The sequence below is a fragment of the Microcaecilia unicolor genome, chromosome 7 (genome assembly GCF_901765095.1).
Source record: "Microcaecilia unicolor chromosome 7, aMicUni1.1, whole genome shotgun sequence".
NCBI lineage: Eukaryota > Metazoa > Chordata > Amphibia > Gymnophiona > Siphonopidae > Microcaecilia > Microcaecilia unicolor.
This window is the reverse complement of record NC_044037.1, coordinates 239,196,248-239,222,184: the sequence shown is the minus strand read 5'-3', so window position 1 is coordinate 239,222,184 and position 25,937 is coordinate 239,196,248. Positions and strand designations below refer to the sequence as shown.

General features: G+C 43.7%; 1 protein-coding gene across 2 annotated transcripts in view; it reads left to right on the top strand.

Moving 5' to 3' along the window:
* Window positions 1-25,937, top strand: part of GCA (grancalcin) — a 151,452-nt gene that overhangs the window by 105,576 nt on the left and 19,939 nt on the right. For both annotated transcript variants that reach the window (XM_030208708.1, XM_030208707.1), the window contains exon 7: window positions 17,808-17,866. In XM_030208708.1, the coding sequence (XP_030064568.1) occupies window positions 17,808-17,866 (59 nt within the window). The remainder of the gene's footprint in view (window positions 1-17,807; window positions 17,867-25,937) is intronic.

Genomic DNA, 25,937 nt, shown 5'->3' with positions numbered 1-25,937 from the left:
CCCCGCATCGGCGGGTGTGGTGTCCCTCCCCCGCTCCGCGGGGATGAGCTGGACGGATTCCCCTCCCCCACTTGTGTGGGGATGAGCTGGGTTAATTCCCCTCCCCCGTTTCGGCGGTGGTGAGCTGGGCAGAGTGTCCCTTTGTGGGTGTAATTCTCTAAGTGCTGAGTCCTGCGGATGGAGCTTGGATATCGACATACTGAGGAGTTTCCGGCAGCACATGACCACATATAGGGAGGCAAAAGGATTGCTCTCTATCTCCACCTGCTGGTAGATGGACACAACCCACCAGTCTATGGATTGATCAGCTATGATTAATGGAAAGAAAATTATCAGGTATGATACATAATTTTACCTTTTCTTGAGGAAGTAGTGAGTGTACCCTGCATGTGTGATAGGTGTGCACTCTAGTAAAAGGGCCTTATAATAATTTGTTCTTCTTGATAAGATGATTATTTTGTGTTATTGCTAACAGGCACATATTTCCTTTTGTTTGAGTTGATATTGGTAGAGAAAATAGTCAAAATCAAACAATTGTTACTAGTGAAACCAACTCAGTTTCTGTACCTGGTGGTTGGCTAGTATCTATATCATTGACCCCAGCAATTCTGCAGCCTCTCTCTGAGCCGGTGCCCCTGCCTTTCCCGATGTCGACCCTTGAGCACATCCGGGCCTTGCTCTCAGAGCTGCTGGATGGCTTCTTGCAACAGTGTGCATTGGCATCAGGGGTGCTTGTGCCTATCCTGCCTCCCGTTGTGCCCCGCCTGGCCCTCAGCCTCCAACACCTTTTTGGAGAGAAGTTTGAGGAGGTCACTGATTAAATCAATAACTCTGGTCGGATTATTCCCTTCTTTTTTTTCGGTTCTTTGCCACTTTTTAGGCACCATCGAGTTGTTTAATCTGGCCAACAAGATTTTCCTGTCCAGTCCATGAAGACTCTCAGTGGCTTCAAGTACTGTACCCAGTGCAATCGGACGATCTCGGGAAAAGACACCCATTCTTGGTGTCTGCAGTGTCTTGGGCCCAGCCATAGCCCTGCTAACTGTGTTCTCTGTCTTTGCATGAAGAAGAGGATTCAGGTTTCCCAAGAGGCTCAACGAGAGAAGATTTTTGGAGCCAAGTCTGGTTCCTTGACTTCTGCATCGGCATTGAGGTCTGAGGCGTCTGCGTCGAGCATCATACTGGCATCGGGAACGTTGGTAAGCATGGCTGCTTTGAGACCCTTAGACACTGGGAGCAGTGAAGCATTGAGTGGGTCTCCACCTGTCTCGAGGCCTCCTGTGCAGGCCCCCCGGGACCGTCCATCATCTGACCCAACTCGAGGCAACGTGAGAATTTAGCGGTGAACTCATCGGCGCCAAGGAGCCTGGGTGACGTGCTTCGGGTGAAGGCCAAGAAACATTGTTATTGGTCACCCTCGAGACATAGTGCCGGGAGCTCCAGGGTGTCAAAGAATTTGGCACTCGAGAAGCATCGGTGCCGGGAGGACTGCTCTCCCTCCATTCAGGAGGTCCCGATGCAACTGTCTCGAAGCAGCCAAGATCCTGCTCCCGTATCGACCCCAGCAGTTCTGCAACCAGTGCTTCAACTGGCACTCCAGCTTTTCCTGGTGTTGTCCCTCGATGAGCGCATCTGGCCCTTGCTCCCTGAGCTGCTGGATGGCCTTATGCAGCGATGTGCATTGGTATCAGGAGTGCTTGCGTCTGCCATATCTCCAGCTGCGGCCCCGCCTAACCCTCAGCCTGCGTTGCGGTCTCCGGCGCCGACTTCCATCTAAGCCGGCACCCAGTTGACGGTGGGAGAAGCTTCACCGGAATCAAGAAGAGAGCCTGCTTCTCAACGCCACTCCTGAGGACATGGCTCCTTGGCATCGAGGCAGGTTCGGTCTCGGACGTCCCATGTGAAGGAACTGTCCGACCCCGAGGAGAAGAGTGCTCCTGGGAGTCAGGAAGATCTCAGATGAGTCTTATGGGATCCCTTTTGAATCCTCCGCCGGAAAGCTTTCATTCCATCTTTTGTCAAGGAAATGGTTGATGCCATTCTGTTTCCATTAGAGGTGGAGGATGAGCCCAGGGCCAAGATGCTCGTGGTCCTGGACTATACATCTCCTCCTAAGGAGCCTGTGACTGCAATCCTCTACGACGTACTCAAGGAAGTCCTCGTCAGGAGCTTGTAGTCCCCTCTGTTAGTCCCTGTCATGCCCAAGAAGATCGACGTACGCCTTGTAGCATTATAGAAATGCTAAATAGTAGTAGTATCGGATTCAGTGAACCTGGGTTTGTAAGGCTTCTATTGCCTCATGATTCCTTGGTGGTGGAGTCTACTCTCAAAAGAGCCAGGAGTACTAGGGACTATTTCTCGGCACCCCCAAGCAGAGAAGCTAGAACCCTGGATTCTTTTGGGAGGCAGATGTACCAGTCTTCAATTCTCATCTCCCGTATACAGTCTTACTTAGCCCTTCATGAGCGTTTACTTGTAAAACTTGGTGAGACAGCTGTCAGACTTTGTGGATACGTACCCTCCGGAGCAGGCCGAGCCTTTTCGCCAGTTGGTCAAAAGGCAGAAGGCATGTCAAAAGTTCTTAGCCAGGGGCACTTATGACACTTTTGATGTGGCATCCAGAATCTCTGCTCAAAGTATAGCGATTCGCAGACTCTCATGGCTGTGTGTTTCTGACTTGGAACATTCTGTTCAGCAGAGGTTGGCAGATGCCCCTTGCTGGTGGATAACATTTTTGTAGAAAAGGTTGAAGAGGTTGCTGACCAAATCAAGAAATGCACGCATACCATCTGTTCTCTCTCCCACCGGGAGCCTTCTGCATCAACCTCCATGTAGGAGGGTTTTTGGCATGCCATGGAGTGGTCCTTACTACTGTTCTGGTTGTAGGTATACTCCTTCAGCTCATCAACCTACTCAGTGTGCGCCTAAGGCCCTGTTGCTCCCCAGTCAAAGCAAGGGATGAGCTTTTGACTGGCTCCAGCAGTGCATAGCTGTAGTAAAAGTGTCTATCCCGGGTGACTTGCCAGTCTGGGGGAGGTTAAAATTTTTTCACCATAGGTGGCAACTTATAACCTTTGAACGGTGGGTTCTTCAAATAGTCCATCTCGGACACACTCTCAGTTCACTCTCCAAACCTTTAAATTGCCCACCGGCAGCTCATTCAGCTCTCAGCACAGGCAGGTACTTGCAGAGGAACTCTCCACCATTCCTAAAGGCCCATGCGGTCGAACTTGTTCCACCAGGGGGAAAAGGGCAGGGATTCCATTCCAGGTACTTCGTTGTGCAGAAAGACAGGGGGGATGTGTCCCATCCTAGACCTCAGAGCCCTGAACAAATTTCTAGTTTGATACGTTCAGAATGGTTTATCTGAGCACCCTTCTTCCCATGATTCAGAAAAACGATTGGCTATGCTCTCTGCACTTAAAGGAAGCATATACTCGCATCCCAATGCTTCCAGCCCATTGGAAGTATCTTCGATTTCAACTGAGAACACATCACTTTCAGAATCACGTGTTGCCTTTTGGCCTTGCGTTAGCTCCTAGGGTCTTCACCAAGTGACTAGTGGTAGTTGCAGCGTCGCTAAGCAGACTAGGAGTCCATGTGTTCCCATATGTCGACGATTGGCTGGTGAAGAGCACCTCACAGGACGGTGCTTGGGAAGCCGTGCGGATGACTATTCGGTTCCTGGAACTATTAGGGTTCATTTTAAACTACCCCAAGTCTCATCTTCACCCTGTTCAGCGATTGGAGTTTATAGGAGTCCCTCTCGACACACGAGGGTTTGAGCGTACCTCCCGGAGACGTGAGCAGATAATCTTGTTTCACTAGCGTCCAGAGTTCGTGCCTGTCAGCAGGTCACAGCTCTGCAGATGTTGAGATTGCTGGGCCACATGACTTCCACAGTGTATGGTTACACCCATGACACGTCTTCACGTGAGAACAGCTCAATGGACCCTGACTTTTCAGTGGTTTCAAGCTCTCTTCAGTGGTGGACAATTCGATTCAATTTGACTCTGGGACTTCCATTCCAAATTCTCAGCCTCAAAAAGTGCTGACAACAGATGCATCTCTCCTGAGTTGGGGAGCTCATGTAGATTGGCTTCACACTCAAGGTGCTTGGTCCTCCCAGTAAACGAATCTTCAGATAAACCTCCTGGAACTTTGCGTGATCTGGAATGTTCTAAAGGCTTTCAGAGATTAGCTGTCTCAAATTATTCTAGTTCAGACAGGTTGCAATGTATTACACCAACAAACAGGTGGGCACTGGATCACACCCTCTGTGTCAGGAGGCTGTCCAGATGTGGCATTGGGCTCGCCATCATGGCATGTTCCTTCAAGCCACTTATCTGGATGGTGCAAACACCCTGCGCAAGTGGTCTCTCAGCATGAGCGTAGCCCGCAAGATCTTCCGAGCGTCTGGCACTCCGGTGGAACTTTTTGCCACTCAACTCAATCACAAGGTCCCTCAGTTCTGTTCCCGGGGTTTAGGCCCATGATAGACTAGCATCAGATTCCTTCCTCCTCAATTGTATCCATATCCTTCAATACCTCTAGTGGGAATGTTGAAACTCAAGCAAGGAATCGTGTCTGTGATTGCGCCATACTGGCCGCTACAGATATGTTTCCCTCTTCTTATTATCCTTCAAAGAACTGTTGAGAATGGAGTGTTTTCAGACCTTCATCACACAGAATGAGGGGTCGCTTTTACATCCCAACCTCCAGTCTCTGGCTCTCACAGCTTGGATGTTGATAGCCTAGAATTGGCTTTCTTGGTTCTTTCAGAGCGTGTCTTCTGAGTCTTGCTGGCTTCCAGAAAAGATTCTACTAAGGGGTGTTCTTCTTTTAAATGGAGGATGTTTGCCATCTTGTGTGACAGCAAGGCCATGGATCCTCTTTCTTGTCCTACACAGACCCTGCTTGAGTACTTTCTACAGTTGTCAGAGTCTGGTCTTAAGACCAACTCTGTAAGGGTTCACCTTAATGTAATTAGTGCTCATCAGCGTGTAGAAGGTAAGCCTATCTCTGGACATCCTTTAGTTGTTCACTTCATGAGAGCTTTGCTTTTGTCAAAGCCCCCTGTCAAACCACCACCAGTGCCATGGGATCTCAACGCCGTTCTCACCCAGCTGATGAAAGCTCCTTTTGAGCCACTGAATAAATTTCTGCCATCTGAAGTACTTGACTTGGAAGGTCGCTTTCTTGGTGGCTGTTACTTCAGCTCGTAGGGCCAGTGCCATGGGATCTCAGCGTCATTCTCACCCAGCTAATGAAAGCTCCTTTTGAGCCACTGAATAAATTTCTGCCATCTGAAGTACGTGACTTGGAAGGGTGTTTTCTTGGTGGCTGTTACTTCAGCTCATAGGATCAGTGAACTTCAGGCTTTAGTGATGGATGCACCTTACACTAAGTTCCATCACAATAGAGTCTGTCTCAGACAGCCTGAAAATTCTTGGAGTTACAATTGACTGTAATCTCACACTTGAAAGCCATGTGAAGAATACAACAAAGAAAATGTTCCAATCAGGTTTAACTCTTGAGTTTCCACATTTTCTTCCCAAGGGAAATTTTTTGAAGTGAGGTTCAATCAATGGTGCTAAGTCACCTAGACTACTGCAATGCACTTTATGCTGGATGTAAAGAACAAATCATCAAGAAGCTTCAAACAGCTCAAAACACTGCAGCCAGACTCATATTTGGTAAAACAAAATATGAAAGTGCCTTACCTCTAAGAGAAAAACTACATTGGCTTCCACTTAAAGAACATATTACAGTCAAAGTTTGTACCCTTGTTCACAAAATCATTTACTGAGAGGCCCCGGTCTACATGTCAGACCTCATAGACTTACCACCCAGGAACACCAAAAGATCGGCACGCACATTCCTGAATCTCCATTTCTCCAGCTGCAAAGGAATAAAATACAAATTAACACATGCATCCAACTTTTCACACATAAGCACGCAGCAATGGAATGCACTACCATTTGGTGTGAAAAAAATTCCTGACTTAACCAACTTTCGAAAATCACTGAAGACCTTCCTCTTCATCAAAGCATACCGCAACGATCCATCATATACACACTAATGCAATACCACTTTTTCTCTGGTCCCAAATTGTGATCTCTTCATACTTTTTTGATTAGTTTTACTATGTTATTCATGTTCTCTATAAATCACCACTTGTATCTTTAACTCTGGATTGGCGATAGCCATGACGGAACAATGTAAGCCACATTGAGCCTGCAAACAGGTGGGAAAATGTGGGATACAAATGCAGCAAATAAATAAATAGAGTAGTCCTCCGCACACACCCTAAGTTCCTGCTGAAGGTGATGTCGGAGTTCCATCTGAACCAGTCAGTTGTCTTGCCAACATTCTTTCCCGACCTCATGCCCATCCTGGCGAAAGCAGCTTGCATACCTTGGATTGGTGTAGTAAGGTGGTGTAATACAGCATTGAAGATGGGTTTCACCGCTAACACATTCTACAGGTGACTCTGTTCAGTTGTCTACTTTTTATCAGGTGCTTTTCCTGCTTTATGTTAAAAGGATTTCTTATCTATCTATCTACATGTACACTATATTAACACCAGGGTTTCTTGTTACTTTTCTTTTTTATACACCTCTAGGATATTAGTTTACTTTTTTTTTTTTTTTTTTTTTTTTTGCTTAAATAAAATAAACTTGTTCATCAGCTTACTCTAGGGCTTTCCTTTTACCCCCTCTCCCAAAGGGGGGGGAACAAGTTATACGCTGTATAGAGATCTGGCCCTACTGACACTGTTAGCAGCATTAGTATTGTTGAAAGGATAGTCAGAGAAATCATTAAGTCACATAATTGTTACCTGTTAACTGAGATTGGTTTTATTTCTGGGTCTCTTAATGAGATTAATTCCTTGAATTAAGCCTACAACCAAACACAGTACACTATGCATCAAAATATTAAAAAAAAAACCAAAAAACTTTTCTACAGCCTGAAAGGATCTGAATCACTATATGCCAATAGTAAGCAAAGGAAATACATAGAACTACTTCCACAGAGTAAATCTGAACAGATTCATAGATCTCGCATTAAAGCAAATGCCTGCTTCTTCTAACTTAAGGTAAAGGAAAAAAATGGGGTTGGGACTTTTGTAGGCCTTTTCTTTCCATCCACAGGTACAAAAAGCTCCTACAGTTGAAATATGGCTAATAAGCATTATGCCACCAAAGCTGCTGCTCTCATTACAGCTTCTGCCTCTGTCCAGACTGAATGCTTGGTCCAAGGCAATGGTCTGCTTTCATGTGGTACATGTATACACATTGAATCCCTCATAGAAGAAGTACAAGAACTAAGAGAGGCGGTGGCAAGCCTAAGAAGCATCACTTACAACCAGAAATCCATCTTCAAGCATTGGGGATCTCTAGTAAAGGGGAAGGAGGTCTTGTTCAGAAAGAGGACAACTGGACACAGATCAACAGATCCTGCAAAATCAACCCTCCAACTCTATCCTTTGTTGAACTGAAGAACCGGTTTGCAGCCCTGGAGGTAGAAAAGCTGAAAATATTTCAAGAACAGGAAGAAACAGCTATCAAAAATACCAAAGCAGCTGGATCAGTGGCCAATTAGAAGTGAAAGGTAGTAGTGGTTGGTGATCATCTTCTGAGGGGTGCAGGGGCACCCATCTGCTGACCAGACATGATGCCCAGGGAGGTGTACTGTTCCTGGTACCAACATTCAAGATGTAGCAGAAACTTTGCTGAGACACATCAAGCCTACTGACCACTATCGTATGCTGCTCATCCATTTTGGAACAAATGATATTGCTAGGTATTCCAACACAAGATATCAAACATGACTTCATGGCTCTAGGACAGAGGTTGAAGAAGTTATGTGCATAGGTGGTGGTCTCATTGATCCTTCCTGTTGAGGGTAAAGGCTGACTGAGGGCAGCTCGCATCCTAGAGCTGAATGTGTGGCTGTGTGAATGGTTCCAATGTGAGTGCTTAGGTTTCCTAGACCATGGGATGATTTTCCAAGAACTATTGAGCAGTGATGGTGTCCATCTATCAAAGAAGGAATGAAGTGTCTTCTGTAACAGACTGTCTAATGTACTAAAGAAGGCGTTAAACTAATTTTGATGGGGTTGGGTGAGAAACGCCCCAAAGTCATTAATAAATCTCAGGAATGTAAGATATGAAATACCTTTATAGAAAGGGGAAAAAGAGAACCATGAATGGGATGTAGTTATATTTATTTATTTTTATTTATGCATTCTTGTATCCCACTGGTTTCCAAAAACAAGTTTCGGTTCAGAGTGGTTTACAGTTTACAAAATGTCTTACAATTTACATTTTGGAGGAGTTCTAATCATGCTTTGTAGTGTGGGACATCGTCTTTAGTTCATGTGATTATTCGTTTATAAGGCGATGGATTGGACGAGGAGATGGCATCTGTGGGATTTGTCATTTTTTGTTATGATTTGAAGTTATTTGTTTTGCAGGGTTGATTTGCGGAGGAAAGTTATTATTATTATTATTATTTGTTGCATTTGTATCCTACATTTTCCCACCTTTTTGCAGGCTCAATGTGGCTTACATATTACCGTTAGCCGATTCCGGTCTGAAAAAATACATGGTATGAATGAATATAAGGTGATATTGTGGTAGATAAGGTACATGTATGGTAGGTACAATTTGGGGGAACTTAGGGAGAGGGAGGAGGAGTCAGGTAATGTCCATTACTGTCTTTGGTTACATTGTGTCGCAGATATCCATGTATTTTTATGTTGGGTTGGTTGGGTATGCTCTTTTGAACAGGTCTGTTTTTAGTGCTTTCCAGAAATTAAGGTGGTCTGGCATAGTTTTTACTATTTTTGGCAGTGCGTTCCATAGTTGTGCGCTTAAGTAGGAAAAGCTGGATGCATAGGTGGATTTGTATTTGGAGGTGGAGACATTACTTTTCATTTAACCCTTGTAAAATAAGTGCAACTGTGCTCGTAACTAACTGTTTGACAAGTTAATTGGCTTTAACAACCAACTATTGGTGTTAATTGGCACAAAGTTACGCACGTAAGTTCCCTTAAATTGGTTTTCTATAAGATGTGGCTGCAAAATATCCATAGGTGGTCTCTGTGGTTAGTTGTAGTATTCTTTTGAATAGATAGGTCTTCATTTCTTTCCTGAAATGGAGGAGGTTTGAGATGCTTCTTATGGCTTTTGGTATTGAGTTCCACCATTTGGAACCCAGGTAGCTAAATCCTGCTGTGTAGATGATTTTCTAGGTAGTGTTTCTGCAGTTGGGTAGATGTAGAAGTAGGTAGTTTCTTGTTTCTGGGCTTGCATTTCTGGGAGATCAAGTCCAGCATATAATCAGGTGCAATACTAGATAGTATTTTGAAGGTTAGGGTGCTCACTTTTAAAAGTAGTCTTGCCTTTATTGGTAGCCAGTGTAGTTTTTCAAATAATGGGGTTGCTCTCTCGTACTTTTGACTTCTTGAAGATCAGTCTTGCCGTGTTTTGGACTGTTTGTATAGATTTTAGTGTTTTCCATGCGCCTTACTTATGCTGCATTGCAGTAGATGTGATAATACTGTTGGACTAATATCCTGAATGATTGTTTAGGGAAATAGTCTCTTATCCTTCTCAGTTTCCATAATGTTCTGAAACATTTTGATGTGACTGGTGATATGTGATTGTCCACTGTTAGATGTTTGTTGAAGATGATTCCTAGTATTTTTTTTAGTTTTGATTTGGTATGTCTGGTTGGTTTTGAAGTTTTGGTAAGGTGGGAGGTTGTGTGGGCTGGATAGGACCAGGAATTTGGTTTCGTCTCTGTTCAGTTTTTTTGAAAGTTGTAGCCCATTCTTCCATGAGGTCCAGACCTTTTTTGATTTTGTCCAATATGTTTGTGATATTGTTGTGAAGAGGTATGTAGGTGGTGACGTCTGCATATATGACTGAATTTAACCCCATTAGTTCCAGCTTTTTGCCGACTGGTGCCATCATAATGTTGAACAGTATTGGCGATCCCTGTGGCACCCTGCATTCAGAGATTCATGGGGTAAATAATCTGATTAGCCATTTCTCCAATATAGGATTTGGTCCTTAGGAAGCCGTTAAACCACGTTGCCACTGCCTCGTTGAGTCCCGTGTTGTCGAGCAGTGTCATTAGTGTGTAGTATGGTCTACTAGGTAGAACGCACTTGACATATCAAATTGTAGTAGTAATATGTTTTGTCCTTGGCCTATTATGTTTCTAAATTTTGTTACCAGGTTGGTTATAACTTTCTTAGTGCAGTGTTGTGGGCTGAAGCCTGATTGGGATTTATGGAGAATTGAGAATTTTGTCAGGTATTCTGTTAGTTTTGTTAAAATACCCTCCATCGTTTTGGTCGGTAGTGTTATTGAGGCCACTTATATATAATTTGTGATGATGTTCTTGCTAGTTGCGTTTTTGGGGATGGGTGTGAGCACAATGTCGCCTTTGTCTGTTGGGAATTGACCTTTCTCCAACATGTATGTGATGTGTTTGGTGACACACTCAATGAACCAGTTTGGTGGGTTTTTCATCACATAGTTGGGGCAGTTGTCTAGTAGGCAGTATACAGGCACATATTTTGTCAGTAGTGATTTTATTGTGTTTAGCCAGGGTGGTGTGAGCATGTTCCATATTCTGACTGCCACAGTGTATTTCTTTCACATTTTTGTAGATAAGTCTGTGATGGTTGTTTGTGGTTTTGTAAGGTTTGATCTTGTGTTTTGTTATTTTGGTTTTGAAATGCTGTGTGAGCTCATCTGCAGTTGATGGTATTTTGGTTGTCACCAGTACATTCTGGGTTTTCAGTAGCTTGTTCATGAGTTTGAATAGTTTTTCATGTTGGTCTGTTTGGGGTTCATTTATGTGCTGTAGTGTTCTATTTTCGCTTTCTTTATGCTGTTTGTATATGTTTTTATCACTTTTCTCCATATAGCTTTTTGTTTTTGACACATGCTCTTTCATGTTTCCTGCATAGTATTTTCATGTTTAGTAGGTTGTCATTAAACCATGGACGTGGTTGTTTTTTGGTTCTTGTTTTCATTTTGAGTGGTTCTATTTTGTTTAGTGCTTCATCCCAGTTTCTCATGAAGTGTATGTTAAGTTGTTGTGTTCGCTTGTTATTGTCCAGAAGGTATTGATGTTCACTTTCCGTCTGGTTATGACTGTTTTGTGAAGTTCTGGGTTCTTCTTTTTGCCATTTTCTTTCCATTGTAGTGTGAAAGTAAGTTTGCTATGGTCTGACCATGGTGCTTCTTCCCATTTGTGATTTATTAGTATTTGATTGTTTTGTGTTGAGAATCGGTGAGCTAGTATGTCCAGTAGATGTCCTTTTGTGTGCGATGACCTACCTTTGCTGATATGAAATTCCATTGGTTTAAGAAGTTCATTAGAGCTCTGGTGTTTGTGTTGCTTTGTTTTTTTTTTTGGGGGGGGGGGGGTTCAGGTCTACTATTAGGACATTTGGGTGGTTGGTGCAGATGTTTGATACAAAGTCCATGATGTTGTCTCGAGCATTTGTCCAGCTTCCTGGGGGACAGTAGAATAGTGTGATGCATAATTGGTCAGTTAGTGTTTTGTCAGTGGCTTTCCGTGCCATGATTTTGATTACTGTGGTTGCGTGTTTAGCAGCTGGTTTGTTTGTGAAGGTGCATTTGTACATTATTGCTACGCCTCCTCCCCTCTTTTTGGTTCTGTTGATATGTATTATTTTGTAACCTGGTGGACAGAGGTCTAGTATTGCAGGGTTGACTTCAAGATGTAACCATATCTCCGTTGTGAGCAGTAATCCTAGTTATTTTGTGTCTATCCAGTCTCTTAGTAATGTTGTTTTGTTTACTGACAATCTTGCGTTTATGTAGTCTGTTGGTATCTGGATATACCTGTTGTGTTTGGTGGTGGTTTTCACAGTTTGTATTTGTCTAGCTATAATCTATTCAGGGTGGTTTTCACAGTTTGTATTTGGCTATAATCTATTCAGGAAGGTCAGGGTTGGAAAAAAGGGTGGCGTGGCATTTGTTAAGAATAATAGTAAAGTGACAGAATTGCAAGACATATGGGGTAAGAAAGAAGCACTGTGGGTTAAACTGGAAAGAGGGCATGGAAAATGAATTTACATTGTATTAATATACAGGCCTCCTTCACAGTTGGAAGAAATTGACAGAAATTTAATTGAAGACATTCACAAGATAGCTAGGAAAAGGGAAGTACTACTGACATGCGTTTTTAATATGCTGAACGTCAATTGTGGCCTTACTGCTGCAGTGTCATCAAGAAGCAAGGGGATCTTGGAATCTCTACAGGAAGAATTGTTCCTACAGTTGGTAATGGAACCCACACGGGATGGAGCTATTGTAGACCTGGTGCTTACAAATGGGGGGAGTTTCTGATGTTGTTTTGAGAGATCATTTGGCACCTAGTGATCACCAAATGGTGTGGTTCAATATTACAATGCAGGAAATGGCTTATTCAAGATTGAAGGTCCTAGACTTCAAAAGAACTAACTTTGCCAAGATAGAGGAATATCTTAAGGAAGAATTAGTTGGATGAGAACCACTGAAGGAAATGTGCAAACCAAAAGGAGCTATTTTAAAGGCGACAAACCTTTTAAGTTAGAAAAGTACATAAAAGTAGGGAAAGAAGGTACTTGGTTCTCAAATGTAGTAGCTAAAAAGGTAAGGGGAAAAAAGGTTAGCTTTTATAAATTACAAGACGACTCAGAAAGAGGAAGACAGGCAAAAATACCTGGAAAAGCTGTTAGGAAAGCAAGCATGCAAATGGAAGAAAAGATAGCCAATAGGGTAAAATTGTGGGACAAAACATTTTTTAGATATATGAACAAACATGTGGACAGTGGGGAGCCGGTGAATATTGTGTATCTGGATTTTCAAAAGGCATTTGATAAAGTGCCTCATGAAAGACTCCTAAGGAAACTGGAGATTCATGGGATCGGAGGTAGGGTATTACTATGGATTAAGAACTGTTTGAAAGATAGGAAGCAAAGAGTAGGGTTGAATGGCCAGTATTCTCAGTGGAGAAAGGGTAGTTAGTGGGGTCCCGCAGGGGTCTGTGCTGGGACCGCTGCTTTTTAACATATTTATAAATGACCTAGAGATGGGAGTAACTAGTGAGGTAATTAAATTTGCAGATGACACAAAGTTATTCAGGGTCGTCAAGTCGCAGGAGGAGTGTGAAAGATTACAGGAGGACCTCGCGAGACTGGGGTATTGGGCGTGCAAGTGACAGATGACGTTCAATGTTGACAAATGCAAAGTGATGCATGTGGGTAAGAGGAACCCGAATTACAGCTATGTCATGCAAGGTTCCGCGTTAGGAGTCATGGACCTAGAAAGGGATATGGGAGTCATTGTTCATAAGACGTTAAAAACTTCTGCTCAGTGTGCTGCGGCAGCTAAGAGCACACAGAATGTTGAGTATTATTAGGAAAGGGATGGAAAACAAACTCGAGGATGTTATAATGCCGCCGTTTCGATCCATGGTGCGACCGCAGCTCAAGTATTGTGTCCAATTCTGGTCACCACATCTCAAAAAAGATATAAAGGAATTAGAGAAGGTGCAGAGAAGGGCGACAAAAATGATAACGGGAATGGAACGACTTCCCTATGAGGAAAGGCTGAGAAGGTTAGGGCTCTTCAGCTTGGAGAAAAGGCGGCTGAGGGGTATGATATGATAGACGTCTACAAGATAATGAGCGGATTAGAGCGGACAGATGTGAAGCATTTGTTTACACTTTCAAACAACACCAAAACCAGGGGACACAAGATGAAACTAGAATATGGTAGATTTAAAACAAATAGAAGAAAGTTTTTCTTTACTCAGCGTGTAGTTAGACTCTGGAACTCGTTGCCGGAGAATGTAGTGACAGCAGCTGGCCTTACGGAATTTAAAGGGGGCTTGGACAGATTCCTGAGGGAAAAGTCGACTGAACATTATTAATTAATTTTTTTTTTTTTTTTTTTTTTGGGGGGGGGGGGGGGGCGGGGTTGCTGGGTTCTTGAAGCCTGGATTGGCTGCTGTCAGAGACAGGATGCTGGGCTTGATGGACCCTTGGTCTTTTCCCAGTGTGGCGGTGCTTATGTACTTATGTACTAAGTGATAGGAGGAAGTACCATAATAGCATTGTGAGGCTCGAGGGGGAGGAATATGTAGATCCTGATACAGATAAAGCTGAACTGTTTAATAATTGTTTCTGTTCTATGTTCGCAGATGAATGACCAGGGGTAGGACCGCAGAAAACAAATGCTAATGGGGATGGATGTATGGTAGACCAGGACCAATTCTCAGAAGACTGTTTGAGGGGCTGGCTAAACTAAAATTAGACCAAGCGATGGGGCCCAATGGGGTACATCCGAGGGTACTCAAGGAACTCGTAGACATTCTGGTGGCTCCGTTGTCTGGCCTTTTCAATGCTTCTTTACAGTTTGAAGTAGTCCCAGAGGACTGGAGAAGGGTGGATGTGGGCTCTCCTGCTGAAGAGCAGAAGTAGGGAGGAGGTTTGTAATTACAGATATGCCAGTCTGACATCGGTGGTGAGTAAACTAATGGAAACACTTTTAAAGTGGAGGATTGAGGTTTTTTTGAATCGAATGGACTGCAGGATCCGAGGCAGCATGGTTTGACTAGAGGCAGGTCTGTCACACATCTGATTTGTTTGACTGGGTGACCAAACAGTTGGACGTGGGAGGGGCACTAGATGGGGTGTACTTGGATTTTAGCAAAGCCTTTGACAGGGTTCTGCACAGGCGACTGATAAATAAACTGAGAGCCCTGACTGGGTTAAAAACGGGTTAAATGGAAGGAGACGGTGTGTAGTGGTAAATGGTGTTTGCTCCGAGGAAAAGGGTGTTATCAGTGGTATACTGCAGGGATTGGTCCTTGGGCTGGCTCTTTTTAATATCTTTGTGAGTGATGCAGAAGGACTGTCTGGTAAGGCTTGTTTCTCTTTGCGGATGATGCCGAACTCTGTAATAGGATGGATAGCATGAGGAAGGATCTAGCGAACCTTGAAGAATAATAATTGGCAATTAATATTTAATGCTAAAAAATACAGGGTCATGTACTTGGTTTAGAAAAATTCAAAGGAACTGTATAGTATAGGAGGGTGATTGTATCTGATTATCTTAAAGTGGCCAAACAGGTAGAAAAGGAGACTGGCAAAGCCAGGGAGAGGGATGACCAGCAGGAAAAAAAAAAAAAGAGGTGATAATGCCCTTGTCTAAGTCTCTGGTGAGGCTCCATTTAGAATACTGTGTGCAATTCTGGATACCACACCTACAAAAAAAATATAAAGAGGATGGAGTTGGTCCAGAGGGTTGCTAAACAAATTGATGAGTTCTAAGCATGATTAGAACTCCACCAAAATGTAAATTGTAAGACACTTTGTAAACTGTAAACCACTTTGAACCGAAACTTGTTTTTAGATAACGGATACAAGAATGCATAAATATAAATAAATATAACTATAAAAAGTTGGTCAGTGGTCTCTTGTCACAAAGCATATAGGGACAGGCTTATAGATGTCAACATGTATACTTTGGAAGAAAGGTGGGAGAGATGACGGGATTTGATAAAGATGTTTTAATACCTCCGTGGCATTAATTTACAGTTGAGCCTTTTTCAAATTAAGGAAAACTCTGGAATGAGAGGGCATAGGATGAAGTTAAGAGGAAATAAGCTCAGGAGTAACGTAAGAAAATACTATTCCACAGTAAGGGTGGTGGATGTGTGGCGTGGCCTCCTGGTGCAGGACGTGGAGACTAACACTGAATTTATGAAAGTATGGGACAGACATCTGAGATCTCTTAGGAAAAGGAGGAGTTGGTGGTTACTGAGGATGGGCAGACTCCCTTATCTGCCATCATGTTTCTATGATCCAGTTTCATATTTAAGATTTGCTCTTAGAATTTCTTATGTTTTTCTTCTTAATTTCTCACTCTCATAATGTGGGCTGTTTAAAATTTTAAAAATCAGTATCTAATTTTTTGGTATCTCCTTTGGGAGTGCAATGAATGGTATCTGTGTTTCCTCAGGAGTATGAGAGAAATGTATATTATCTCAAATGCAAAAAAAAAAAAAAAAATCACACTGCACAAGCAATTTTTCACATTTTAGGTTGACACATCCTACCAGAGAGACTTATGGTAGCATATTGAGCATTAGTGAATGAACAGCCGTAGGAATGGCACTTTCATTGTTAGAGCTCCCTGAACTGAAGGCTCTGGTTTATTTAGTATAAAAATTAGGGCTGCACGTTAATCTTGATTAGTGCAGCGAGCAACGTGCCATATATCACAATTAAAAATAATAATAATTGCATTAATGATTAACCACCCAGTCCGGGCGTCCGGCATCTCTTGCTCCTCTCCGGGACTGCCAGCGGCTCTCCCCTTCCAGTTTACCTCATTAGTTGTCTTGCAGTAAATCTTTGCCCTTCTGCGGCAGCGTATTGAAATTCTGTCGCTGCCTGCACTGGGCCTTCTGACCTCTCCCGTCCCACCATGCTCCCTTCTGACACAACTTCCTGTTTTCAGAAAAGAGCGCCGGGTCAGAAGGAAAGGCCCGGTGCAGGCTGAAGCAGCATTTCAATACGCTGCCAGCTGTGGCAGGGTGAAGATTTACTGCAAGACCACTGATGAGGTAAACCGGGAGGGGAGAGCCGCTGCCATCTGGGAGAGAGGGCGGATGAGCGGGAACGTGGGAAGGCAAGGGGAATTGAGGGAAAACATTGGAGGGGAGGCATATTAGAGAGAGAAAATGGGTGAAGGCACAGGGAAAGAGAGAGAGAGAAAATGGGTGGAGGCACAGGGAAAGAGAGAGAAAATGGGTGAAAGCCCCCCCCCCCCCCCCCCCCAAAGCTGCAGTGTCTGGTGGGGTAGCTGAAGCCCCTGCCAGCTGATGAAATGCACTTCCTGAGTCACCTCTTCATACTGCCTCAGGAGTGAGGAAGTCAGTCACCAATGCTTGCACTCCCGAAGCATGCTTAGTTTGTGCATGAACTGAGCATGCTTGGGGAGTTCCGTCTTCAGTGGCTGGAGGCACCCCGCTGACCTGCTGAGGCAGCACAAGGAGGAAGGGGGACACTTCAGCAGTGGGTTTCAACTGGCTTCGGCATCCCCACCAGCAAAGGTATGGTATCTGATGTGAGGGAGAGGAAGAGGAAATGTGCCCCCCCCCCCCCCCCATGAACAGCTGGCTATGGCCCAACTTTAATCACGTGAATAACGACAAGATCAAAGGTCTTAATCTCGTGGCAAATTGTGATTAAAAATTTTAATCGAAATACAGCCTTAATAAAAATATTATATACCATTTTGAAGATTTTGGTTTAATAAGTTAATAGTCCCATTGGGTGGCTTTTGTAGTGATTTGAACTTTTGTTCAGTGTAGTATTCTAATTGACAGTTTGTGGGAAAGGGGGAGATTTTGGCTTAATTTTTCTTTATTTCATAATTTTTGTTGTAAAGAGAGAGGGTTCCGTTTTACAAAGCTGCACTAGCGATTCTGGTGGCGCAAATGCAATGAAACCCATAGGAATTGAATGGGCTTTGTCGCATTTGCCTCACCAGAATCGCTAGTGTGGCTTTGTAAAAGGAGCCTGAAATGTTCCGGATTTCTTTTGTCAAGTCTTTGAATTGCTTGTTAGGGGAAGCAGTGGTTTAAAACAATTGTACAAGAGATTCATTTAATTTGCATGTAATTGATTTGATAAATGAAACTTCTATTTTAAACATTGTCATGATTTGAATTGTTATAATTCTGCTTTCTTTTATTTAAAGATGTTATAAGACGACGAGATAATATGCAACAAGGATTTGTTAATTTTTCATATGATGATGTAAGTATAAAGTGGAAAAGGTATTTTTTTTTTTTATATCAGAGTTTATAGTAGAATGTTGTATACAAACACCTTTCTGTGAATGCTTCCCCCCCCTCTCCAACATGGCTTAAGGCTAACCTCACACAGAAGCCTGAGACCACTTCACCTGCTTGCTTGCTTGCTTCCTTGCTTCCTTGTTTACAGATATGAAAGTACTAGGGAGACAGTTCACAGAACTTTTGGAGATGGTAGGTAGGTGCTGTTTTTAGACGTGCTTTGGATGAATTACTTAAAAGCAGCAAGAATATCTTTGGATAAAACTGCCCCATAATTCACAACTGCTTTATAACTGATCATACAGGATTATTATATGCCTTCTTTTTTATTTTTAAAGAAGAGAATTTAATATTAGAAATTATTGAAGTTAGGAATGGAAGACTTTTTTGTTTGTTTGTAGAATTCCAGTTTCTTAATCAACAATACACTTGTAGAGAAATGAAATGATCATTAAATGGATATCACTAGGAAAAATAAAATAAGACACAACCTCAAATATTATTGTATTCAATGGTCCACAAAAGAAAGGAGAGCATTCATTACAATGAAGGAAAAATAGGAAATAAAATCCCATAAAGTCAGAAAGAAAGTTGCCGTTGTCATGCTATCATATAAACACATGCAGTGTTAGGCAGGTTTGAAACCCTTTTCTTGTGCGATAAACTCTGTTGCAAAAGTTTAAAAAAAAAAAAAAGCAGAGCCCCTAATTGTAAGTAACACTTCAAGGTCTTAACAAAAGAAATTGCTTTCCACCTTTCTGGATTTCTTTGGAAACATCAGGAAATATTTGAGCAGGTCAATTAAGAAAGGAAACAACATTTAATATGGTAACATAGTAAGTGACGGCAGATAAAGACCTGAATGGTTCATCCAGCCTGCCCAACAGTCACATTCATTATAAATTCAAGATTAAATTAACAATGAACATGATATTATATACTTGATCATGGTCTTTCCGTGGTGTTTCTGGGACACAGACAGTCACATTCATTATAAATTCAAGATTAAATTAACAATGAACATGATATTATATACTTGATCATGGTCTTTCCGTGGTGTTTCTGGGACACAGACCATAGATTTCTGCCCCTCTCCGTCCCAACTACTGGCGTTGCCATCAAAGCCCACTCCAGCCCATCCGAATCAGTCTTGTCATTTGCGGGACACAGATCATCAAAGTCTGCCAGGAATTGTCCTCATGTTCCAAATTACTAGAGTATCTGTTGAAGCTCTCGCCAGCCCATCCTAAACCGGATCGCTATATGCGGGACTCATATCATACAATCCAGCCCAGCATCGGCCGTAGTCGATACAGTCAGAGTTGCCATCTAAGCACACTATTTTGCTTTGTGTTTTGGGAACTTAAGATTGGAGTTTAAAAAAAAGGAATTGTAGGTTAGTGATAGGCAGAATAAAAATATTAAAAAGCAAATTTTATCAACAAATCTCCATAGTCTTTTCCCCTTAGTTTTAAAACCTGAACTTTGTACTACAGCATTAGCAGCCTCTAGCAAGCACTGCTTTATGGAGCAGCTGGTACAGGAGCCGTCAAGAGAAGGAAAAATTCTAGACCTAGTCCTTAGTGGAGCACATGATCTGGTACGGGAGGTAATGGTGCTGGGGTTGCTTGATAACGATCATAATATGATTGGATTTGATATTAGCTTAATTAAGTATACATAGGAAATCAAATATGATAGCGTATAACTTTAAAAAAGGAGAATATGATAAAATGAGGAGAATGGTGAAAAAAAAGGGTCAAAAATTTACGTCAGGCATGCATGCTGTTCAAAAACACCATCCTGGAAGTCCAGGCCAAATATATTCCGCTTATTAAAAAGGAGGGCGGAAGACCAAACAGCCGGCATGGTTAAAAAGTGAGGTGAAGGAAGCTATTAGAGCTAAAAGAAAATCTTTCAGAAAATGAAAGAAGGAACCGACTGAAAATAATAAGGAACAGCATAAGGAATGTCAAGTCAAATGCAAAGCTCTGATAAGGAAGGCTAAGAGGGACTTCGTTAAAAAGATTGCATTGGAGGCAAAAACACATAATGTTTTTTAGGTATATTAAAAGCAGGAAGCAGGCAAAAGAATCGGACAACTAGATGACCGAGGGGTAAAAGGGGCGATCAGGGAAGACAAAGCCATAGCGGAGAGTTTAAATTAATTCTTTGCTTTGGTCGTCACTGAGGAAGATTTGGGAGAGGTACCGGTGCCAGAAATGGTATCCGAAGCTGACGAGTCGGAGAAACTGAATGAATTCTCTATAAACCTGGAGGATGTAATGGGGCAGTTCTACAAATTGAAGGAGTAGCAAATCTCCTGGACCGGATGGTATTCATCCCAGAGTACTGATAGAACTGAAAAATGAACTTGTGGAGCTATTGTTAGTAATATGTAATTTATTCTTAAAATCAAGCATGTTACCGGAAGATTGGGGGGTGGCCAATGTAACACCGATTTTTTTTAAAAAGGTTCTAGAGGTGATCTGGGGAATTACACCAGTGATCCTGATGACAGTGCTGGGCAGAATGGTAGAGACTATTATAAAGAACAAAATTACAGAGCATATACAAAGGCATAGATTAATGAGTCAAAGCCAACATAGGAAATATTGCCTCCCCAGTCTGCTACATTTCTTTGAAGGGCTGAATAAACATTTATTTATTTGTTGCATTTGTATCCCACATTTTCCCACCTTTTTGCAGGCTCAGTGTGGCTTACATTATGCCGTAATAGTGATCGCCATTTCCAGAATGAGAAATACAAAGTGGTATTGCATTAGAGTTCATAAATGATAGAGTACATTATAGAGTAAGTTAGATAATCAGTTTGTTTCCGGCGTGAGTAGAGGAGTGTGGTAGCCGTGTTAGTTCACTCTTAAGGTTATCAATAGAAATCAAACAAAATAAAACATGGAAAAGAAAATAGGATACCTTTTTTATTGGACATAACTTAATACATTTCTTGATTAGCTTTCGAAGGTTGCCCTTCTTTCCGATCTGACGAAGAAGGGCAACCTTCGAAAGCTAATCAAGAAATGTATTAAGTTATGTCCAATAAAAAAGGTGGTATCTTATTTTCTTTTCCATGTTTTATTTTGTTTGATTTCTATTGATTTCCGGCGTGAGAAATAAGGTGGTAGTGCGTTAACATTCATTAGTGACAGAGTGACTGAAGCAGTCAAGTATAGAGAGTTTGGTTTTGTCTGGTTCTGGAAGAGTTTCATTGTCTGGTATTTAGGATGGATCATTGTGGTATGTCTTTTTGAACAGGTTGGTTTTTAGTAATTTTTGAAAGATTGTTAGGTCGTGCATTGTTTTTATGACATTTGGTAGTGCATTCCATAGTTGTGTGCTAATTTAGGAGAAGCTGGATGCATATGTTGATTTATATTTAAGTCCTTTGCAACTGGGGTAGTGGAGATTTAAGAATGTGCGTGCTGACCTTTTTGTGTTTCTGGTTGGTAATAAGTCTATGAGGTCTGACATATATACCGGGGCCTCACCATGAATGATTTTATGAACCAGGGTACAGATTTTGAACGCAATTCATTCTTTTAGTGGGAGCCAGTGTAGTTTTTCTCTTAGGGGTTTGGCACTTTCGTATTTCGCTTTTTCAAATAAAGAGTCTGGCTGCTGTGTTTATGTGGGTAAAGGTCGATATTCTGTATCTGGATTTTCAAAAGGCATTTGACAAAGTATCTCATGAAACTCTCCTGGGGAAATGTGAGTAAGTGCAATGTGATGCATGTGGGAAATAACCCAAATTATAGCTACGTAATGCAAGGTTCTACATTAGGAATCATCACCAGGAAAAGGATCTAGGTGTTATGCTTGATGATAGGTTAGAAATCCTCTGCTCATTGTACAGCAGTAGCTAAGAAAGCAAATAGAATGTTAGGAGTTATTAGGAAATAATGGCAAACAAAAATGAGAATATTATAATGCTTTTGCATTGCTCCCATGTTCGATCTCATCTGGAATACTGTGTGTGCAATTCTGGTCACCACATCGCAAAAATATAGCGGAATTAGGAAAGGTACAGAGAAGAGTGACAAAACTGATAAAGGAGATTGGACAACTTCCTTGTGAGAAAAGGCTAAAGCATTTCGGGCTCTTCAGCTTGGAGAATACAGCTGAGAGAAGATATAATACAGATCTATAAAATACTGAGTGGAGTGGAGCAGTTAGATGTGACTTGCTTGTTTATCCTTTCCAAAAATACTAGGACTAGGGGGCATGGAATTAAGCTTCCAAGTAGTAACTTTCAAACCGGAGAAAATATTTCTTCACTCAACTTGTAATTAAACTCTGGAATGCATTGCCAGAGAATGTGGTAAAAGCTGTTGGCTTAGCAGGGTTTTAAAAAAAAAGTTTGGATAATTTTCTAAAAAAAAAGTTTATAAGCCATTGTTAAGATGAACTTGGGAAAAGTTATTGCTTTTGATTTACTGTTGTGGGATCTTTCCACGTACTTGTGACCTGGATTGGCCACTGTTGGAAACAGGATACTGGGTTTGATGGATCTTTGGTCTGTCCCAGTATGGCAACAGTTATGTTTTTATGTATGTCTTTTTTTTTTTTTAATGGAGTTTTCCATATATAAAGGCCGTTTGCACATACTTTTATGCAACGTAGGGAGTTTGGGCAGAGTATAGGCAGCAGAGTCATGATTAACTGCATGTTTTATAAAATACTGCAGGTGTATACATTCATGCTAACATTTACAACTGCTACAGAGCAAATGGAAACAACAGTGGCTTCAATTTGACCATGATTTTTGCTGTTTTACTCCTAAAGATACATAGATGTGTATGTGCCTTTATAAGGGCAATTAGGTGCCCACATTGATCCTCACACACAGGCAGCCTTTTCCCTTTATTGAATTAAACATTTTAGCCTGCAAATAGAGGGAAGGAATCAAGGGGGCAAGTAAATTGAGAATGAAAATAACACCAAATATCTATTATGAATTACCTATCTGAGAAGGGATGTACAAGATGAGGCTCATTTTCGAAATCAAAAAGCGGCAGATGGACGTTTTTCTTGCAAAACCGTGGAAATCACTATTTTTTGAAGGCACATTTTAAAGTTGTTTTTCTATGTAGTCTGTCTACAGTGCATCCAAATTGCAAGGGGGTGGGATTTGGATATTTGGAACCAGAACATGGATGTGTTTCTACCTATTGGAACAAAACATCCAGGGCTAAAAGTTGGATGTTTTGTCTGGACCTGTTTCAGTCATGACTAAGTCATAAAAAGTTGTCCTAAATAATGAGATGACTAGTGGAGGGATTAAGTGTTGACCCCCCCCCCCCCCCCCCCCTTTTACACCCTCAGTGGTCACTTGACACCCTCCCAACCCCCCCAAAGATGTGAAGGAAGCAGCACATACCAGACTGTGTGGTGACATCGGATGTTATGGCCAGTCCTATTACAGCAGCAAGCAGGTCCTTGAAGTAGTCTAGTAGTTAATGCAGTGCACTGTGGAAAGGAACCCAGGCCCCATACCCAACTCTGTTATACTTGTGGTGGAAAGTGTGAGCCCTCCAGAACCCACCAGTAACTCACTTTACCCACTTACAGGTGACTCCTGCATCTATAATGGCTATTCTCCGAGGACAAGCAGCCTGCTTGTTCTCACAAATGGGTGACGTCCACGGTAGCCCCTCCGATCGGAGATCTTCCTAGCAACAGAGTTTGCTAGTTCTCGCGCCCCCCCCCCCCCCCCCCCCCCCCCCGATGCTTGCATGCGCGGCCGTCTTCCCGCCCGAAATCGCTCGTGTTCGCTAGTCTCCTTTTGTCCCGTGGCTCGGGACGGCTGTTTTTTCGGTCGCTCCGCACCCCTAGGAGATCCCTCGCGATTCGCGGTCTTTTTTCTCTTTTCAACTTTACCTCTACTTCTAGTGTTGGCCAGTAAGTTTTCTTTCGTGGTAGAGTGCGGCTTTTTTCGCCGCCCGTTCGTTTTTTGGTGAGTTTTTGGTGCCATTTTTCACCATCGCGGATTTCGATTTTGCCGGTGTGATTTTTCCACCCATGTCATCGAAGCCTTCCAGCGACTTCAAACCGTGCACCCAGTGCGGCCGGATAATCTCCCTCACTGATAGGCACGCTTCTTGCCTTCAGTGTCTGGGGCTGGGCACCGTCCTCAGGCCTGTAATCTGTCTTCTTTGAAGAGGAGAACTCAGGCGGCGAGATTAGCCCAGTGGAACAGTTTGTTCGGGACTTCATTCGGCGCATCGGAGCCTTCGGTACCGCGCCCATCATCGACTTCGGTACCGCGTTCATTGGTACCGGCATCGACATTGAGGCCTTCGGTATCGAAGTCATCGTCTGGTGCAGCTGCGAGACCGGGATCGTTCCTCCTGAGGATGTCGTCGGAGGGTGCTTCGATGTCTGGAGTGCAGGTGAGGGCTGTCCATTCCCCTGCTGGTGGCGGTGAGCCCATGAGCAGGTCTTCGCCTGTCTCGAGGGCTCCTGCGGTACAGCCCCCCCGGGATCGACCCTCTTCGGACCCGAACCCGAGGAAACGTTTGGATTCGACGTCTTCCTCATCGGTACCGGGGGGTACCAATGCCGTGCGTCGTGCTAAGGCTAAGAAGCACCGGCATCGGTCACCCTCCAAGCGTGGTACCGAGAGCTCTGGGTCGACATCGGGAGGACCGCTCACCCTCCATTCAGGAGGTGTCGATGCGTTCCCCTGTGGACAGCCCGGTACTGCCTCCATCCCCGGAACAGATTCGCAGCTCGTCGCCGGTATCGGCTCCACCGCCTTTCTCCACAGCCTCTCTGAACGACAGCCTCAGGGCCGTCCTTCCGGGTATTCTGGAGGAGCTGTTTTGCCCTTCGGTACCGGGGGTGCTTGCGCCGCCGGTGCCGTCGAGTGAGGCGACGGCTGGGCCCTCGTCTGCGGTGAGGACGCCCGCCCCGGTAACACTTGCGGTGCCGGGGCCGGCCGCCTCCCAGGAGGGCTCCCCGACAACGTCGATGGAGGGAGCTCCATCGCCTCCGCTACGGTAGTCCTCTTCTCGACGCTCCCACTGTAGCCGTGTTTCCATGGAGTCGAGGCGGGCGCAGCTTCGGACCGAGGTCCACCAGCTGGTGTCCGACACTGATGAGGAGGCCTCGTGGGAAGCAGAGGAAGGCATCAGATATTTCTCTGACAAGGAGTCTGACGGTCTTTCTTCTGATCCTACTCCCTCGCCTGAAAGACAGCTTTCTCTTCCGGAGAGTCTCTCTTTCGCAGCCTTTGTCCGGGAAATGTCTAGGGCAATTCCCTTTCCCGTGGTCACGGAGGATGAGCCGAAAGCTGAGATGCTGGAGCTCTTGGACTATCCTTCGCCACCTAAGGAATCGTCCACAGTACCCATGCATCATGTCTTCAAGAAGACATTGCTGGCGAACTGGGCGAAACCCTTAACTACACCCCACATCCCCAAGAAGATCGAATCTCAATATCGGATCCATGGGGACCCGGAGTTGATGCGGACTCAGTTGCCACACGACTCTGGTGTGGTGGATCTGGCCCTCAAGAAGGCCAAGAGTTCTAGAGAGTATGCTTCGGCGCCCCCGGGCAAAGACTCTAGAACCTTGGACTCCTTTGGGCGGAAGGACTACCATTCTGCAGTGCTCATCGCCAAAATCCAGTCCTACCAGCTCTACACGAGCATACACATGCGGAACAATGTGCGGCAGTTGGCGGACTTGGTGGACAAGCTCCCTTCTGAGCAGGCCAAGCCCTTTCAGCAGGTGGTCAGGCAGCTGAAGGCGTGTAGGAAATTCCTGGCCAGGGGATACCGCTTTCGACAAGTTCTCCCGCCGGCCGCCTTCAGCCTCTACCTCTTCGGGTAGACTTTTTTATGGGGGAAGGAGGACGGTTCCCTATTCTTCTGGTAAGCGTAGGTACAATCCTCCTTCCCGCCAGCCTGCTGCTCAGGCTAAACCCCAGCGCGCGCGCTCTCGTCAGCAGCGCGCGCCTCAGGCCCCTGCGGCTCCCCAGAAAAAGTCAGGGGCGGGCTTTTGACTGGCTC